The 19894-nt window shown below is 37.6% G+C and overlaps 1 protein-coding gene across 28 annotated transcripts in view; it reads left to right on the forward strand.

The window, feature by feature from the left end:
* Nucleotides 1-19894, forward strand: part of SLC8A1 (solute carrier family 8 member A1) — a 395108-nt gene that overhangs the window by 79799 nt on the left and 295415 nt on the right. For 15 of the 28 annotated variants that reach the window (XM_015433734.3, XM_065527146.1, XM_074011917.1 and 12 more), the window contains exon 2: nt 6132-7963. In XM_015433734.3, the coding sequence (XP_015289220.1) occupies nt 6165-7963 (1799 nt within the window). In that variant the 5' untranslated portion in view covers nt 6132-6164. The remainder of the gene's footprint in view (nt 1-6131; nt 7964-19894) is intronic. The other 13 variants (XM_065527144.1, XM_015433735.3, XM_015433751.3 and 10 more) reach the window with 1 other exon arrangement.

Consider the following 19894-nt stretch of genomic DNA (forward strand, 5'->3'; position numbering starts at 1 on the left):
TGCTTATGTTAGGGTACAACCATTTCACATAGACATTTTTAACTGCAAATGCTTAGGCCCATTTCCCAGATTCTGATTTACCACCGGAGATTTGGTGAATCAACACATGACCTTATGAGCAGTACTTTACTCATTTAATAAGCAGATGTTGTGCATCTTCTGTGTGCCAGGGTGTGCTCTAGGAACTGGGAATACAAAATGAAAAAAAGAAACGAAAATCCCTGCCCTTAGAGAGTTGCATCTTTTGAAGAGAGAAAGACAATAAATAGAACCATTGAATAAACTATAAAACATGTAAAAAGTAATAAGAGCTGTCCAGGCACAGTGGTTCACGCCTGTAATCCCAGCACTTAAGGAGGCTGAGGCGGGCAGATTCCCTAAGGTCAAGAGTTCAAGACCAGCCTGGCCAACATGGTGAAACCCTGTCTCTACTAAAAATACAAAAAAAAAAAAAAAAAAAAAATAGCCAAGTGTGGTTGGCAGGCACCTGTAATCTCAGCTACTTGGGAAGCTGAGGCAGAAGAATTTCTTGAATCTGGAAGGCAGAGGTTGCAGTGAGCCGAGTTCACACCACTGCATTCTAGCCTGGGTGACAAGAGCAAGACTCTGTCTCAAAAACAAACAAAAAAAAGTCGTAAGTGATATCTAGAAAAATACAGTAGAGGAAAGGGCCAACGGTGCATCTCATGAGTTTTCAACAACTTCATTATTTTGTATCCTAAGCCTGTCTTTCCTTTTGTGACCACGTTGCCTACCCTCGCCCTAGTTTCTTCCTTTCCTGAACAATTTCAGCAGGTATTTTCAGACATAAGGCAGGGACCTGACTTCTGTTTTGTGAGTTTAAGAAAAAGGCTGGAGCCTATGATGTGACCACTCATAGCCCATCCCCTTTAGGACCTGTCCCAATGTATTAAACAGCAGACAGGAAAGTCTCTCTTTGGAGGGGAAAAATAGGTATTAGCAGAGAGTCTCTGTGTAAATGAGGTTTTTTTTTTTTTTTTTTTTTTTTTTTCCCTGAAGTCTGGCCATGGTCTGATAGCCTGAGGCTGGAGCCAGGGCAGTAATTTTCACTTTAGATGGGATGGTCAGATGAGAAAAGCCTTCATCCTCTGGCATCATCTCTTTGTCTAGAAGCATTTGGAAGTGCTTGCCTTGGTAGTGGATAAGGATTTATGGTTGCTTTAATGTTGCCTTAGAAACAGATTAATTGCTTACCTTTGAGGCTTTAAATCAGCAAGAATTACATAGAAGGGAATTCCAAGTTCTGATGAAGGCCATCAAGGAGTTCCTTGGAATAACCCCAGCTGCCAATCAAGAGCATGCCATTACGCTGACTGTCCAATATATTGGACTGGTAGGAATGCCAGCATATGCCTTTGCTCTGAGTCAAGTCTTCCTTGGTAGCCAAAACTGGCTATAGCTTCCAGCAGGGAGTGGTCACTGCTGCCAACCACTCTTCAGGCCTCTTTGCTCCAAAAGCTCTCCCTCATCCTTTACAAAAGCAGTTTGATAATGATCTATCTCTTGCAGATGTGGGTTTCTATTCCTTGTAGCTGTGACCTCTTCCTCCAACACAACTGGCTGGACTACTCACAGCTGGATATCTTTTTACCATCCTTTGTCAGTGCCATTTGGGTCTGTAATCTGTAGGTGATGGGTTGTGTTTTGTTTTAAAATAAACAGTGATCAGTAGATAAATTGGGTATTCCTGATACTATGCTGAAGTATCATTTGGAAGATGTAATGGATATTCCTAAGTTAGTACTGCTTGTAGTTGTACGAGTTGATCTGAATCCACCATAAAAATCAGCCTATACTTTGTATTGGTAAATTAAGGCAGAATATAAGAAAGCCAGGCAACAAATCAACATATCCACAGTCTCTATTCTTATCTTTCTGCTTAATTTATATGGAAATGTATATTTGAGGGAAAATGGGAGAATTAAGTAGAACTACTTTGAATCTGATGATAGAGGAAAGACCCTGAAAGAAAGGAGACAAAAGGACGAAGAAGGAACTTGCATTTAGGTAACACCTATTCCACATCTTCACGGGCATTTGGATTTGGTATTAATTTAATACAAAAAGAAATTCAACTCCAGAGAGTTCTTTCCAGATGCTTCATTGCCAATAAGCTACATCAGTGTGTTGTATCCACTGTTCACAAATTATAATGCTCCCCTCTTTTGAATATAATTGTAATGTTTTTAGTTAACACCAGAAGCCCCCTTTCTTTTTCTCTGATAATGATGATGGATTTTTACTGATCTGTCTATCTTTAGACATCTGGTGACCTTTTGGCTAAGAACATATTGTGGGATGTGGACTAGGGAAGGGATAAAGGGCAGGGCTTTTTCTTGGCTGGCCTAGGAGATTGCCCTGACAGTGCATGCAGGAAGAGGTTGCCAGGCAATTGCTAAAAGACCAGATTGAAGGGCAGCTGTCTCTAGGAGCGTGCTAGCCCTCATGTTACATCACCGTTATTGATGCTTGTCTGTTTGAGTCTAATCCATAAGATAAAAGCCAGGCTATTGGAAACCTTCCACAAGTCTTTTGCTAACTAGGCCCTCCTGATTCTACATGGAAGCCAAGAGGCTTTCCAATGGGCTAGTCCAAGCCAACCCCAATAGTTCTCAAGGATTACTTCACACACTATCAGGGATGATGTAATGGAGCAGTTAATTATATCAGTCTTGGAAAAAGACCAGGGGTTGAGTCTTAGTTGAGGGTTTTACTGTCCGTATGACATTCAGCAAGTACTTAACCTATCTAAGCCTCAGTTATCCAACCTCCAAATGGGCTAATAATACCCTCTATTTAGGATTATTGTTAGGGTACTGTGCATTGCACAACTCCAGGGGTGCTGTTCTCATGGACTGTAATGGAAATAGCAACACTAGGAATTTTGTAACATGGCAGTGCTGGCTAATGTAAATATTAAATATAATTGATATGTATAGAGAGAATTTAGCATGGTGTCCATGACTGTTTAAGAATGGAATCTAGTATTCTCTCAGGAAATTGGTTATAATTTGGTGTTCAGCTCTTTTGAAACTTGCTTCTAAGAAGGAAAAAGCAAAATAGTTTTGGATACAGAATAATCTGCGAAGACTTGGATATAAGAAATTGTTACATTGTTCAGGGAATGGGAATAATTTCCATATTCTGGAGCTCAGATGCCAGATTATAAAAGGTCTTAGCCTGTTAAGGGTTTTGAGCTTTATCCTCAGGGAAGCAGGAAACCAATGAAGAGTTTTAAGGGAAGTGAAGAGTGTCAGATCTGCACTTTAGGAATTTCATTTTGGCTGAAATGTGAAGAATGGAATGATGCGATTTGGCAGTCATTTGAAGGGAGTGGTTAATTATATCAGTCTTGGAGACAGACACAAGTTTGAATCTCTCTTCAGTGTTTATGTTCAGTACTACTATTTATTACAAATATTTCACCTTTCTGATTCTTTCAGGTCCCCAAGACATTTTAAATTGCATATCTTCCAAAAGGATCACTACAGAGGTTTCTTTCACCATTTTAAATGTTAGATATCTTCTATATCATTCTGTATACCTGCCAAGTATTGGGATCACTTATAAATTAGATTTTATAGAGTAGGCCAAAGCTGGTCTCCTTGTGTCCACCCTTGTCCCTTTAGTCTATTCTGCACTGAACCAGCAGAGAGATCCTTCTAAAAGAAAAATCAGATCATATCACCCTCTGATTAGAAACTCCCAGTGATTCTCATCTTCTACCTCATCAAAGCTCATGTCTTATGGCAACTCAGTGTTCCATGATCCATTCCCACTCCTGAGCCCTGCCCCCTTGGTGCATTGCCCTCTTGCTACATTGGTTTTCTGTGTTTCGAGACTGTGCCAAGCATGGTTCCCATTAGGACATTTGCACTTGCTAGGAATTCTGTTCCTACAGATATTCACAAGACTTGATCTTTCGTGTCCTTTAGGACTTTGCTCAAGTGTTACCTTATCAGAGAGGCCTTCCTTAACCATCTAGTATGAAATCATGCATGCCATGTGTATACACACACACACTCTCTCACACACACACACACACACACTCACTCCTTGTCGTCTTTATATTGCTCTGCACATACATGTACCATAGGACTTTTTAACCTTCTGATACTTATATTTGTTTGTTTCCTCCACCATTAGATTATAAGCTCTGTGAGAACACAGACTTTGTTTTATCACTGGTGAATTCCCAGGATCTAGAAGAGAGCCTAGCAAGTCTTTCTAGAATACATATTAAGCATGCATAAATATTTGTGGATGAAATGGATACACAAGGGAGTTGGAACTAGATTTTCCACCATTCTTGCAGGATGGTTGAATTTCACCTTGTTTCAAGCAGAAATCCTAAAACCTTTCAAAGACTGAACGAGCAGACATACTGACCATGAACTTTTGCATATTTCGAGAATGTGCTGCCTCTATTTTTCAGCCTTTTACTTAGTTTCAAATTCTGCTATAACCTTCCTCTGGTTGTCTTTAGTATGGGAAAAATGTCAAAGAAACTTATCTCTCTGTAGTGATGAGCTATAAAGGGCTTTAGGCTATGGGGGGATCTCTGAGGGTCTGCCAGAATGTCCTAGGCAGGGGTGTTCTCCTGGGCCCTGGTGCAGTTTGCAGAATAAGCCATCAGGAGCAAACATGAGCCAGAGAGTGTAGGCGAACGTAGGGTGGCTCTCAGCCAGCCTGAAGCTATGAAAGCCTCTAATCCAGCTCCTCTTTTAACTTTTTCCAGGACATTAAGGGTATGTTCTGACTCAGGGCTTCTTCCTATTGCTGCTTTATCTGATGTCATAACTGGTCCCTCCTGCAAGGCCTGGGAGACAGTTACCCTGACTTGGAGCAGACCTTCCTCTACTTCAGTTTCCGCTCACCTCCCTTCCAGGTTCTGGAAGCAGAGGGGACGTAAGGTCTGAGTAGAGTTTTGCTTGAGCTGGTAGGTGAACTTAAGGCCATGGTGGCTGAGTCCACCACTATGCCTACCAAGCTTTGTGTGCCGCTCACTGACTCTGTTACCATGGCCCTCCTTGCCTACAGCCCTTCATCATGTGTATATTTTGTGGTCACTGTTGTCATGCCACATGAGCTAATTTAAGTGGAATTATTGGTCCTGCATTTTTTGGTCACTTTGAACCCTCGACAGAACTAATATGTATTTTAGAATGACCATGGAAAATATGACCGACACCGAGAAGGAACATTTTAAGGTTGGTGACGCTGATTCCATAGCCTGCCAGGCTCTTACCCACAAGTAGGCCTTGGCCTGGTTATCTCCCTTTCCAGCCTGCAGAAAAACAGGCTCTGTACACAGATGTGAAGAGCTGTGCTTGAAGAACCAGATGCCCAGCTACTAATGTATCAGCAGACCTGGGCTGGCTGAAAATTAGGAAGAAATGTGCTCTCATCAAAACATGCTTTTAAAAACTGTACTTAATGTGTGGAAATACTGCGTTACAGCAGAATTTTTTTCTCCTCAAGAACAAATGCCATTGAGCTTTGATTTCAGGCAAGCTTGAAGTTTTCTGTTTCCAAGTAAGTGTGGAGCAATAGGACATGATTTCATGAAATACAGTGTAAGATGCTCTCTGGTGTTTAAGATAATCACCAGGCCTTGTATTGGTGGGATTTTTTCAGGGTCTGATTTTTCAAAGCATCAATTATAATAAGGTGCTTTTGGCATTGAAACCGTTTTTGGAAGAAGATGTACTAACACAAATTTAGAAGAAAATCTGCTTTAGTAAAAAGGAGGAAATTATTTGATGCTTCAAAAGTCCTGTGTTTTTTGGCTATTAGCATGCATAAACGTGTGTTTAATAAGGCAAGGCTATATAAATTGAACTTTTCCTTTCCAATGAGTCAATTGTATATCTTACTCAGTGAATGGGTACTCCATGTAGTAAATTCACAGAAAGATTGAATTGTAAACTTTACAAAGGATTGCTTAGTCACTGATGGAGTCTTAGAACGCAATCATTCACCATAGATTTTGTGATGGTCAAATATAAACACATTTTGGTAAGAGTAATAAAAATAATTAGTAATGCTTTGGATGCAGCTCTAATGACATGACTTTTTTTCCGCCCTCTCCCCCATCTTGTTTTTACCAGTAGGTTCTGACAGTTGGAAGTGTCGTGTACAACATGCGGCGATTAAGTCTTTCACCCACCTTTTCAATGGGATTTCATCTGTTAGTTATTGTGGCTCTCTTATTTTCCCATGTGGACTACGTAATTGCTGAGACAGAAATGGAAGGAGAAGGAAATGAAACTGGTGAATGTACTGGCTCATATTACTGTAAGAAAGGGGTGATTTTGCCCATTTGGGAACCCCAAGACCCTTCTTTTGGGGACAAAATTGCTAGAGCTACTGTGTATTTTGTGGCCATGGTCTACATGTTTCTTGGAGTCTCTATCATAGCTGATCGGTTCATGTCCTCTATAGAAGTCATCACATCTCAAGAAAAAGAAATAACCATAAAGAAACCCAATGGAGAGACCACCAAGACAACTGTGAGGATCTGGAATGAGACAGTTTCTAACCTGACCTTGATGGCCCTGGGATCTTCTGCTCCTGAGATTCTCCTTTCAGTAATTGAAGTGTGTGGCCATAACTTCACTGCAGGAGACCTCGGTCCTAGCACCATCGTGGGAAGTGCTGCATTCAACATGTTCATCATTATTGCACTCTGTGTTTACGTGGTCCCTGATGGAGAGACAAGGAAGATTAAGCATTTGCGTGTGTTCTTTGTGACGGCAGCCTGGAGCATCTTTGCCTACACCTGGCTTTACATTATTTTGTCTGTCATCTCTCCTGGCGTTGTGGAGGTCTGGGAAGGTTTGCTTACTTTCTTCTTCTTTCCCATCTGTGTTGTGTTCGCTTGGGTAGCGGATAGGAGACTTCTGTTTTACAAGTATGTCTACAAGAGGTATCGAGCTGGCAAGCAGAGGGGGATGATTATTGAACATGAAGGAGACAGGCCATCTTCCAAGACTGAAATTGAAATGGATGGGAAAGTGGTCAATTCTCATGTTGAAAATTTCTTAGATGGTGCTCTGGTTCTGGAGGTGGATGAGAGGGACCAAGATGATGAAGAAGCTAGGCGAGAAATGGCTAGGATTCTGAAGGAACTTAAGCAGAAACATCCAGAGAAAGAAATAGAGCAATTAATAGAATTAGCTAACTACCAAGTCCTAAGTCAGCAGCAAAAAAGTAGAGCATTTTATCGCATTCAAGCTACTCGCCTGATGACTGGAGCTGGCAACATTTTAAAGAGGCATGCAGCTGACCAAGCAAGGAAGGCTGTCAGCATGCACGAGGTCAACACTGAAGTGACTGAAAATGACCCCGTTAGTAAGATCTTCTTTGAACAAGGGACATATCAGTGTCTGGAGAACTGTGGTACTGTGGCCCTTACCATTATCCGCAGAGGTGGTGATTTGACCAACACTGTGTTTGTTGACTTTAGAACAGAGGACGGCACAGCAAATGCTGGGTCTGATTATGAATTTACTGAAGGAACTGTGGTGTTTAAGCCTGGTGAGACCCAGAAGGAAATCAGAGTGGGTATCATAGATGATGATATATTTGAGGAGGATGAAAATTTCCTTGTGCATCTCAGCAATGTCAAAGTATCTTCTGAAGCTTCAGAAGATGGCATACTGGAAGCCAATCATGTTTCTACACTTGCTTGCCTCGGATCTCCCTCCACTGCCACTGTAACTATTTTTGATGATGACCACGCAGGCATTTTTACTTTTGAGGAACCTGTGACTCATGTGAGTGAGAGCATTGGCATCATGGAGGTGAAAGTATTGAGAACATCTGGAGCTCGAGGAAATGTTATCGTTCCATATAAAACCATCGAAGGGACTGCCAGAGGTGGAGGGGAGGATTTTGAGGACACTTGTGGAGAGCTCGAATTCCAGAATGATGAAATTGTGTAAGTTCTATATTATATGTGTGTGTGTGTGTGTGTTTCAGTGTGTTTATGAATGTGAGTCTGTGCATCATTTTTTAAATAGCATACGAGGAATGGAATAGCTTTTATACAAGATCTCTTTCAAAATATCAGTCTTTGCTTGGGTGCCAATTGTCAATATGCTCTACACATAGAGATCTTAAATTTATTTACATCAGAATTTTATTTTTACTTTTATACTTTTACACATTTTAAGTACATTGTGACTATGATAAAATGAGTAATGGGACACGATTTATCAGATAACTTAGGCTGAAAAATTTGTCTTCTATTTTGAATTACATGGTATATGCTCAGAAAAGGAATATTTAAAACATCACAATAGGTCTCTAACTTCATTTCTGAGTACAGATTGAGAAAACCCAAAAAGGAAACACCTCTGAAAAGAATTTCCTGGCTACCAGGGCTGACTGAGAATATTTTTATGGCTTTTATGTGACATTGTGTTTTGTGACAATATAAGTTAACGTTTCTGCTTAAATGCCAATGCTAAATTATGACTTCATAACCAATCCTGCTTCTTCAGTGTTATGCCAATATGGGAAAGTCCATCCAGCCCTTTTGTAGTTCCAGTCTAGTTTTATTTTACATCCTTATTAAACAAATCCTTTACCCTGCTGATACAGTGATAGAGAAATAAGGTTCTGTCCATGTGTCTAGTTGTCAGGGAGCAGATCAGAGAAAAGAAGGAACAATTTATTCTTCCTCTTGGTACTTTATGGTGGCACTGTGCTCATGTAGTAATATGAAGTACCCAGTTGTAAGTGATTCTTCCACTAAGAGTTGGTATTTAGAGGGCTGTTCCCCCTTTGCCTAGGAAAGTGTGTTGCACTCAACTCACCAAAAGCAAACCAGAAAATTTGACTTTATGAACAATTTCTGGGAGGGAGGGAGAGAGGGAGACTGGCAGGGAGGCTGCCTATAATATCTGCAGTACAACAGAAGACATTGAAATGAATGATTATGTTGGTTGAAGCACTGGACATTTAGAAATTTCAGGGAAGAAAAATAAATATATAAATATACTTCTAAAATAGTTAACTCTTATGATAATGGCATATGATATGCCAAATGGTGAATGCATGCTCTTTAAATATGAAATTTCTCCTACTGAAAGTGAGAGAAAACAAACCAAAAAGGGAGGGGATGGGCAGAGAGAACAGATTCTCCTGAAAGAGCCTTTCAGTGTCCTTACATCTCTTTGTTGTTACACTATAGTGATAAGTAATGTCGAGTACCGTATCACAATGAAATCAAGCAAAACAGGGATTCTAATATCCATCTTCTGATGTGTGTAGGGAGCATAGTGTTTTTGTTTTGATTAATATCTATTTTGTGTTAATTATAATGTTGTTAGTGTTCCACTTATTGAGATGTGTTTTGTTGGGATACTTATTTTACTGAAAGATAGTGATCTAGTAGCAAATTAATATCCTTCATATGCAAGAAAGAATTTTTTCAATGGTCTTGCATTGGAAAGTTCACGTATGCTCAGGTTAACACAAATGAACTTTATTCCTTTGCTAGGAATTCGTTCCCTATTGATTTTATTTTCCCTAACAATTATGTTTTCTCATCATTTCAATTATTGAACCCTTCTGTAGTATATAGTACTTGTAATCCATGTAAAAGTGTATTGCATATTGTTAAAGGTATATTTCATGTTGTTGAATGAACTCATAAGGGTAACCCTTAAAACACCTTAAATCTGTGTTTTGTTTTGTTTGTTTGACTAAGCATATTTTCTTTGGAAAATTTAATCTTACCTTTTCTTAAGAATAAGGACTCTATGCTGGTTTATTTGAAAAGCAGCTTTTCCCTATTTATTCTGCTGTTCAGGACTTTTACTAAACCATAAATAACCTTCTTTTGGGTGGTACAATGCAGAAGAAAAAGGAAAAGGATTTTTAAAGAGGATTGACATTGATTTGATAGAATAACTTATTCTGCCAAGTTCCATTTAAAAAACATTCATCGTATGCAATTAAATTGATTTTATTCTTGCTAAGGAAGGACTATTGCCAAATTCCATTTTTAGAAATTTAGATTTCTTGTGAAAATTGGTAAACATTGGTGGAGTTGGTGAATATTGGCTAATAATTCATGCCATCTCTGTATATTTGTTCTTAGGAGTATTCAAGATCAATCGCAAGTTTCTTGCTCTATAAAATTGTTACTATACTTCATTTGCTCAACTGAAATGTGAAATTTTAGAAATGGCAAAGCATTTAATTTATAAGTGGAATGAAATTACAGACCTACTTTTTTATATATTTTTAATTTTGAAGAGATTTCATCTTGACTTCATAGAGTTTTTTTTACTGATAAGCTTTGTAGATGCTAAATAGGCCTATTGATTGTACAAATTTGTTTGGCTGGGACTTAACCTTAAATTAAGCACCAGGATTCAAACACAAGCTTTCTAGAAAAACGTATTATCAAAGATATTTTGATTCCATGTCTTTGCTATTGGGAATAGTGCTGCAATAAACATACAAGTGCATGTGTCTTTATAATAAGAATGATTTATATTTATATTCCTTTGGGTATATACCCAGTAATGTGATTGCTGGGTCAACTGGAGTTGTGGTGCCCTGTTAGCAGCTTAGAAAACATTATTTTTTAATGGATCATTTTTCCTTTGGCAGTCGTCTTATTTCCTTGCAGTCAGATCCAAGTGAAAGAGTTTGTCATCGTGCAATGGAGCCAGGCTATGGAGACTAAACCCAACTTATCTTGAAGAATGAATTTACATCTCATCAAATTACATAGTTAATCTTGAAAGATGTCCTCCTTCAAAACCTACAGTACTTAAACAAGGCTGATGGCACCACTAAGCTTTATTAAGTACTTTGAAAAAAAATTTTGTTGGTTTAAAGTTGTGCACAAAGCCAGACTTTATGATTCTTTCCAGAGCACCATAAAGAGATTCCTGGAAAAGCCTAAATTTAAAGGCTAATTTTAAGAAGCCCCTAACCAAGGTAGAAATAAGTTCCAAATTGATCAAGGATGGAAAATAAGAGGCAGTATAGCGTTACTGATTGTTCGATTCCAAAAACAAGATAGATTCCTAATCTTTGATCTTGTTTTTAGTGTACAAGTCATCATTTAAATTTATAATATAAAAATGTCTATACATATTTATTCATATTTTCACATAAATGAGTTGAATTATTTCAGCTTGATAAGTGATAAGTGATGCTTATAATTTCTAATAAAATATATATTCAGCAAAACATTTTAAAATTACAAAGCAAAATCCCATTAAATAGATATAATTAACAGCTAGCACATGCTTTTTTATAAACTCAGTCAATGACACATACTAAACCAATGCCAACCAATTTTGACTTACAACAGGGAATTCTGTCTAATGTTAACAGCTAATAAAAAATAAATGAAGAATATGCTAATTTGATTTGTGGTTTGGTAGGTAATATCCACAAATTTGAAGTGCTGTTAATGATTGTTCTTTAATGGTTCTAGTTTAATGGTAATAAGTATTACAAAATATTGTTTGGTATTTCAAGTCTAACATTAGCTTAACTGTTTTGGAAAAATGTTAAGGCTAATTAACTAATGTAGATACAAATCAAATTTAATTACTTAGTTATAATCCAGTGATAATATTATTTTTGGAAGACGATTCAAAAGATTTTGAGCATTTAGTATTATATATTTAAAATACAGAGTTGAAAAATCAGAGTATGTAAATTAGAATATTTACCTAATATACTCCTTAGAATATCAGTTTAGCAGAGGTTCCTAGTCATAGTATAATATATTAAACAACAGGCCTACCCAAACTTAATTTTGTTTGAACAACTATTATATTTTTAAGTGTAGTTTTAACTTCATAGTATGTATAAGACATCTCAACAAATATAGCTGTCTGATGCTCAATATTTATATCACATTTTACTCTTTTTGAAAAAAAGACTAGAAAGGAAATAAAATTTCAGTATCATATGGGTTCTACAGAATTATTATCATATTCCAGGGAAAATAAATATTTTATTTTTGCTATTTATGGGACCTGTGTTATTTTCTTGTTCTATAGAATTCTTGTTCTAGAGAATTCTATGCAATTCTCTCTAGACTTAGCTTTATGAGATGGCAATTCAATTCTGAGAGTAAAACGAAATACATTAAGACAGTCAGATGTAAACAAGATGAAATGAAGATATTAAAAAAACTTGAAGTGATCAGAACAGAAGAATAATTGTGTGGAGAAATCAGAAATGATGAAAAATATTAGAAAAAATATCACAAGACAAGAAAGGCTGTTAGGACATACTAATTTAAGTCCAACATATTCAGGCTTTACTTTATAGCAGTAGAATTTTATCTGCTACCTTTAGAGCATACTTTCATATTGACATAGAATTTTCCTAGGTAATGTGCTAATGTAAGAAATTTGTATGGAATAACTTTAGCATTTGAATGGATTTCTTCTTTAGTGGATTATCTTTTCAGACCAGAATATTTATCTCTTTTTAGAGCCAAATCACATATAGTATCATCTGCAAACCTAAATTATAGCTACAAGTTTTTATAAATGCATGTTTTCTGAATGCATAGCTATTATAAAAATAAGATAAGAGCCAAAAACATTTATGAGTCTGAATTTAGTACTGCAGGAGCCTAAATTGATTATGTGCAGAAAGGTTGTTTACCGAGGCAACCAGATAGCCACATTTGCTATTATAATCTTATTTTTCCAGCACTAATTAAAGCTTGGGGTTATAGTATCATTATGTAAATGAATTTTGTCTTAGCAATTGAGATTTCATAGTTCAGCCATATTGAAGTGTTTAAATTACGGGCTCTTTTCTTAGTCATCATTCAAGGCCATTACATAGAAGGCTGATTGCTTTACTGGATTAGGGGCAGAGGAGAATTTATATATCAGTTAATCTGCACATATTTAATAAGCTACGGATTTATGGCCAGTAGTGGGCTAAGAATTATAAAGGAAATAGAAAAAATATGCTCCTTATACTCTAAAATGGGAGATTATGAGATGGTGCATATTCTGATAAGGAGAAATATCATTTCAAAGACGTTTTGTAAACTATAGGAAGCCTTGATTTTAGACAAAATATTTTCATTTGCCTTTGGAGGACAAAAGCATAATTTAAAAGAAAAACGGGATGTGCATTGTAAGATGGAATCAAACCTTGGTAAATCTAAGAGTATGGGCAGTTTCAATAGACAGGACCATTATCAAAATTAATGAAAGGCTAAGTGAAAGTACATTTTGTATAATGGGATTTTAAATCATTATGAGGGTATTTAAACCAATCTGAGTACATCCTTTAAAGGATTATTGTTTGTAGAACCCTTTTTGTTTGTGGAATGTGTAGAAACAAAATTTAGAAGACTATGGAGTTATACCTGATGTAAATGACGAGTTGATGGGTGCAGCACACCAACATGGCACAAGTATACATATGTAACAAACCTGCACGTTATGCACATGTACCCTACAACTTAAAGTATAATAATAATAAATAATTTTAAAAAAAAAACACAAAATTTAGAAGACTAATGGTATTACTGTACTATTTTCCAAGCACTTTCTCAAATGTTTTTTATACATGTGATATTATAATGACCTAATGAAGTAAGTGACCTTGCAGAGGAAAAATTGAAACTTAGATTAAGTAATTTCTTCAAAGTGCCAATAAATTATGGATCTAGGATTTGAACCCTTTTCTATTTGAAATAAAAGTTTATGTGCTTGTTTTTCCATACTACTTTGCTTCTTGAAGGTCCTAAAGAGAATTTAATAGATTTGTAGTAAAATATTGTTAGTACTTTATTTTTCTCTGTGTTAACTAGTCCTTGGGTTTCTAGGAATGGTTCTGTTTTACTTTAATCCTATGACCATTGAGCAGATTTTGAGGAGTCCTTAGCCATTGACAATTATCTACTGTCACGCCATTTTCTCAGAGTTATTACTCTGCCATCATCTTGTAAAATCTGAGTGGATTTTACACTAAGTTGTGAAATGGGAAGAGGTTTTCTTTGCTTTACTTTCCTTAGGATACCATTAACCAAGGGAAGGAGATTTAAGCATACTTAATACTTTTGAGTAGAGCAACCTTGAGGGTCTAAGACATACAAGAGGTTATTTGTTGTTATTTTGCTTCTCTGTCAGCTAACAAAGCAGAGATGTGGAAAATTGCCTATAGGCAACATCGTAATATCATGGTAACTAACTGAGGTTTTCATATAAAATATCTTCATCATATTCCCTTCATGGCTGAAATCTGGCCATTGGAGATTTATTGTTTGGGGCAGAACATCGATTAGTCCCTTATTACAATATAAATGCCATGAAACTCAGAAGGTTAGCCTTGCAACAGTAGAGTTAAATGGCTCTGGGCCAGTGGCAGGAAAGGGTGAGAAGATAGCTGAATGTACTGTGGGCAAGTGGCATTTGAGATAATCTTCATAACTGCCTTGGGTGAGCCCGCTGAGGGTCCCAATGGAAGGTGCTGAGTGGGCAGGCAGGACTCAAGCTGCTGTCTTCCCACAGTGCCTTGCAGTTCCTGCCCTGAATTTCTAGTGGGAAGTCCAGAAGGCCCTGGGAGGGAAAGCAGCAATTAACAATATGGAAAGAATTATAGGAAATCTCTTCCATTGCTTCCTCTCCTGGCTTGACACACTGCCTATATAATACCCATCTATTTGCCAAAGGTTGAGCCAAGCCAGGGCCCTTTCTTTTCACAGACTTATACAGCTGTTTCACTATAGAGCCAGGCTAAATAAACAATTCTTTTTCATTTCCTGCCTTTCTCCTGAGGACTTGGTGCTGTAGATGACCATTTATTTCTTTCCTACAGTGTCTCCACAGGGCTAAATATGGGAATAGGCATTGTGTTCTTTGGTGACAGTTGAAGATATGAAGGTAAGAACGAAAAGCAGAACGTGAGTCCCTCAACTTTCAGGCTGGTGCTCATGACAACAGAGCAACTGGGGGTTGCAGTATACTTAGCAATTCACATATTAATAAAATACCCTAAGATATTTCCCAGATACAGTTTATTTTATTTTATTTTTGCTTTTCTATGCTTACATATGAGATATCTGGGATCCTAGGTATTCTGAAGCCTTGTGGTGACCCTTGAAACCAAGGCCACACCATTTTTCCATGACAGATTTCCTGAGATAAAGATGGGCTTAGGGGGATCGCTCAACTTGGAAATTTGAGCTCTGTCTCTGTCCCCTACTAGCATTGTGCCTTTCAGCCAGTTACTTAGGTTCTGAGTCAACTTTCTCACCTGTAAAATGAGGAAGATGGTCATGGTGTTGTTGGTGATGGTGATTTTGGATATGGTGGTAATGGTGGTGGTGATGGTTGTGGTTGGAATGGTGGTGGTTCTGGGTATGTTGGAGGTGGTAGTGATGGTGATGCTGATGGTGGTGGTGGTGGTGGTGGTGGTGGTGGTGGTAGTGGTAGTGGTAGTGGTGATGATGGTGATGACACTAAGATTTATTAAACAAGTTTCCTGCTATTCTTAAAGTATCCATATGACTTCATCTTTACAACAATATCAAATAGCTACTCTTGTTATACCCATTTTACAGATGAAGAAATTGAAGCTTAGAGATTTAACTTTCTCTGGGTCACACAGCTAATAAAGGGTGGATCTAGAATTGAGCAGGATTGCTTGACTGTAATGCCCGTAGAGTTTTATTCAGGGCTGTTTCTTCCTTTGAATGACTTCCATACACAGGGAGGAGTATGTTTCAGGCTGTAGTGCAATGACATTAACCTTAACACAGGCTCATGCTGCTCAGAAGATGAGAAACTAGAGCAGTCATTTATCTTTTCTGGGATTCTAGAACGTGTATTCACCACGTTGCACCCCGTGCCCCACTCTCCATTAACCTAGAAGACCATGAATAGCTGAGTTTGAGAGGCAAGGGAATGCTAAATGTTGTAGTCCCTCCGTGTAGCTGACCTACCTAGTTATTGTTGGGTTTGGTTTGTTTTCTGTCACACAATATTTATTTCCCTTTGTTCCTAGTTTTTAAAAAGAAACTTCTTTATTCCTAGTTTTCTATCATTGCCTGCTTTGGTGCTGTAGCATTTAACTTCCTTATATGGCTGAATAATGAATGCAGCTTTTCTTCAGAATTGAAATATGAGTTTCTTGGTCTTTTTTTTTAATGTGTTACCAGACAATCTAAATTAATGACAACAAAGAATTAGTATCAGTGGATGCCGTTACCTTGTGTCAGCACTAATAAGAGGTTAAACATTATATTCCGTGACCCTGGAGGTGGTTAACAGTAAGAATTATTTATTAGGAGACTTTCCTAGAATAAGTGACCTGCATGGCAGTTCATCTCATAAAAACTTAGAATTCCAACCTCCGCAGCACATAGAATTTTTAGATATATTTTTTAAATGCCCAATTCCAAGTTATTCTTATTTCTGAATTAAATTCTCTCTGGAGGACAAGAACAAACAAAAAATTCTACCTAAAATGACATGAATATCCAGTTATATCTTGCATAAACTTTATACAAAACCAATGTTCAGGTGTTTCTATAACAAATTTGTTTTTGAACAAAGTGGTTTTATTTTAATTTTTTACCTTTTGCAGGCAAATTATTTGTCTATTTGGAGTAAGCCTGATAGCAATATGTTTTTGAATATAATTATAACCTTTAAAAGAAGGCTGCAACTGTTAGCTTTCAACAAAGAACATTTGTCTTACACACACACACACAATTATTAAGGAAAAAGTGGGAATGCAAAATTAAGTCCTATTTGCATAGATTTTAATTCTTAGGGCACAATTAAAGAAAAAGAAAAATCCTAACGTTACAAGGATAAGTTTCCTTCTTGCACACTAACCATTACAATCTTAACTTGACACAGTTTTTAAAAATGTGCTATTCAGTTCCATGTGTATATCTGTGTTCCTGGGATTTGTATATCACCTGAGAGAGAGAGAGAAAGAGAGAGAGAGGCAAAGATGGAGGGAGGCAGAGAAGGAGGTGGAGGCAGGGTGAGTAAGAAGGAGGGGGGAAGAAAGGAGGCAGACGGAGGGACAGAGACAGAATATACAGCCCTGATTAGATTTCAGCTATGCCTAAAATGAACTGAAGCCTGGAATTAGTCCATACTCTTGCTCACGCAAACAGAAGACAGTATGAGAGTAAGGAAATAGAAATGGGATTCACTCAAGCTGCTTCTTTATTAAAAATAGACAGCAACTTTGTCCTTGAAATCAAGTGTATGTGCCTGAGTGTGTTTGAGGAGCCAGAAGTAGCCTGTGGAATCCAGAAGGGCTGGGCCCTATTCGTTGATTCCTGCTTCCAGCAAATATTCTATGAGCATCAATCCCATGCCAAGCCCCTTGCAAGATGCTGGGACAACAGTGGTACCTAAGACATAGCCTCTGCCATAGAAAACCTCAAGCTTTACTAGAGGAGATGGACATACAAGTGTTCAGTCATACAACAGTGTGTATGTTTAGTCACCCCTAAAGCTTCTCTGTGCCTGCCTTGGCCTCCTTCTGTCAATGCCACCTGATGGGGCTCTTACCACTGGTGTTTAGGCTGAGAATAAATGATGAGCTGTCAGTGTTGTTGCTGTCCGCTCCAGGAGCAACCCACCCCCTGTGCCTGCTTTTCCCCAGAAGAAAACTACAGGGCTCTCTCTCGTCTCCTGTCCCCATCCCAGATGGCTCCCATCACAGTTTGGCTGCCTTCTCTGATGGAGACCAGAAGAGCAGAGATTAGGAACAACTCAAATCTGATTCATTTTTCACAGCAGTAATGAACTCAGAAAAATGTGAAGTAGGGAGAGAGTTTTGTCTTCTACTTTGCTTCTTAATCCTGTGCATTACTAGGGGAAGCATACGTTACTCACATCTGAGTCCTTTCTCTAAATGGTATGAGTTTATTAAGCATAAACAAATGAGGCTGCTACATACATTGAAACTACTTAGCCAGGAATCTGATGAGCTGGGCTCAGTGTTTTTGGGGTCTTAGGCTCAGGTGGCCTGGTAGCTCAGAATATCCTGACATGGTGTTGAAGGAGGCCAGAGAGATTACCGAGAAAAGGCAAAAGATTAGATGTGCGAGTCTTTCTGAGCTGTTGTTATTATGCAAAAAAGAACCCTATGTGGGTGGTTTCTGGGATGTTATAAGCTGATATGTTCTAGCAAGTAATTTATCTGACCTACACATGGTCTAGTAAAATGGAATAATATTAATATAATGTAATAATATAAACATTAATATGAATATGTAAATGTAGAAGTAAACATAAAACAAATTAATGTAAAGAATATTAAGTCCAGATATTCATCTGACAATATCTAGAGCTAAACTATCCTGCAGTTGTTATTTGTTTGGATAATTTAAGTGTCCTTGATAAGTTCGAATTATTTTAGGGAAGGAGCATCTTTCCCAATATCTCATGACTTCTGTAGCTATTGTAAACTATATTCTCTTAGATAGATCTGTTTTTGATTCTTTGGTTATTAATTCTATGATCAATTCTTGCATATGAAGCACTTGAGACATTTTGAAGTAGATCTGGGTCTTTGGCCCTGAAGTTTTCCAGCTTACTGTTTTATGACTCTGTGCATTTACCTTTTGTGTGTATGTGTATATATATTTATATTTATATATATATATTTTATATATATATATAAATATATATATATCCATCCAAGCTATCATGTGCTTGACTCCAGCTATCTTCATTTTAAACATGTTGCTTCCTAAACATGAACATGGAATAAAAGTGAATGATAGATGTTCATTGTGGACACATTGCCATCCAAAGGCTATTTTTGCTGGTAACATAATGGCTAAAGGCACATGCTTTAGGGCCATACTAGCCTAGGTTTAAATCCTCATTCTATCTCTGCGACTCATGCCTGTGGTCCAGCTACTAAGGAGGCTGAGGTGGGAAGATCACTTGAGCCGGGGAGGTTGAGGTTGCAGTGAGCTGTGATCACACCACTGCACTCCAGCCTGGCTGACAGAGTGAGACCTTGTCTCAGAAAAACAAAAACAAAACAAAAGAAACAAACAAAAACTTCAAATTCTTCAGCAAAACTAATCCTAACACTTGCTTTGAGAGCCAATAAAATAAAGTGTTAAGTTGAATATTAAGAAACATGTCTTGATTATGTTTTTCTTACATTAGTTTACAATTCCCAGTGATGTCTCATGGGCCAGCCTTCCCAAAGTTCTTGTTCTTCTTTGATATTAGGGAGAGGATCAGAAAAAAATACCTATTTGGTACTATGCCTATTACCTGGGTGATAAAATAATCTGTACACCAAACTCCCATGACATGCAGTTTACCTGTATAACAAACCTGCATATGTACCCCAAACCTAAAATAAAAAATAAATAAAAATAACAATTGGTCATACTGAAGACAATCACAAGACAGAGATGGGAGAACTCTGCATAATCTTCAAAAAGCAATCAAATATCAGTAGCCTAAGACATTTTAAAATGCTCATTTGCAGAGACCTCTGTACTTTGCCTCCTGAGAGAAAGGTTGGTAAATTATCATTTTTATTTTTGGCGCTTTGCTTTTTTATCTACCCTTTTCCAGTGGGAAAACGTGATGCTTAGGGCAAAGCTAGGTTTTGATGAAGTTCTTCCTGATAGGAGGCTTCTATTAGGTTGGTGCAAAAGTAGTTGCTGGTTTTGTCATTACTTTTGAATTAAAACTAGCAATTACTTTTGCACCAACCTAATAAAATAGAGAATATAATCCAGGAGACAGAATGGAATGCAGAAAGAAACAAGTATTTAGGAATCAGGAGATCCAGAACCAACTTGTCTCATTAGGCTACTGGTCTGGTTAATTGGTCGCTACATAGACCAGCAGCCTTGGGT

This window comes from Macaca fascicularis, chromosome 13 (genome assembly GCF_037993035.2).
Source record: "Macaca fascicularis isolate 582-1 chromosome 13, T2T-MFA8v1.1".
NCBI lineage: Eukaryota > Metazoa > Chordata > Mammalia > Primates > Cercopithecidae > Macaca > Macaca fascicularis.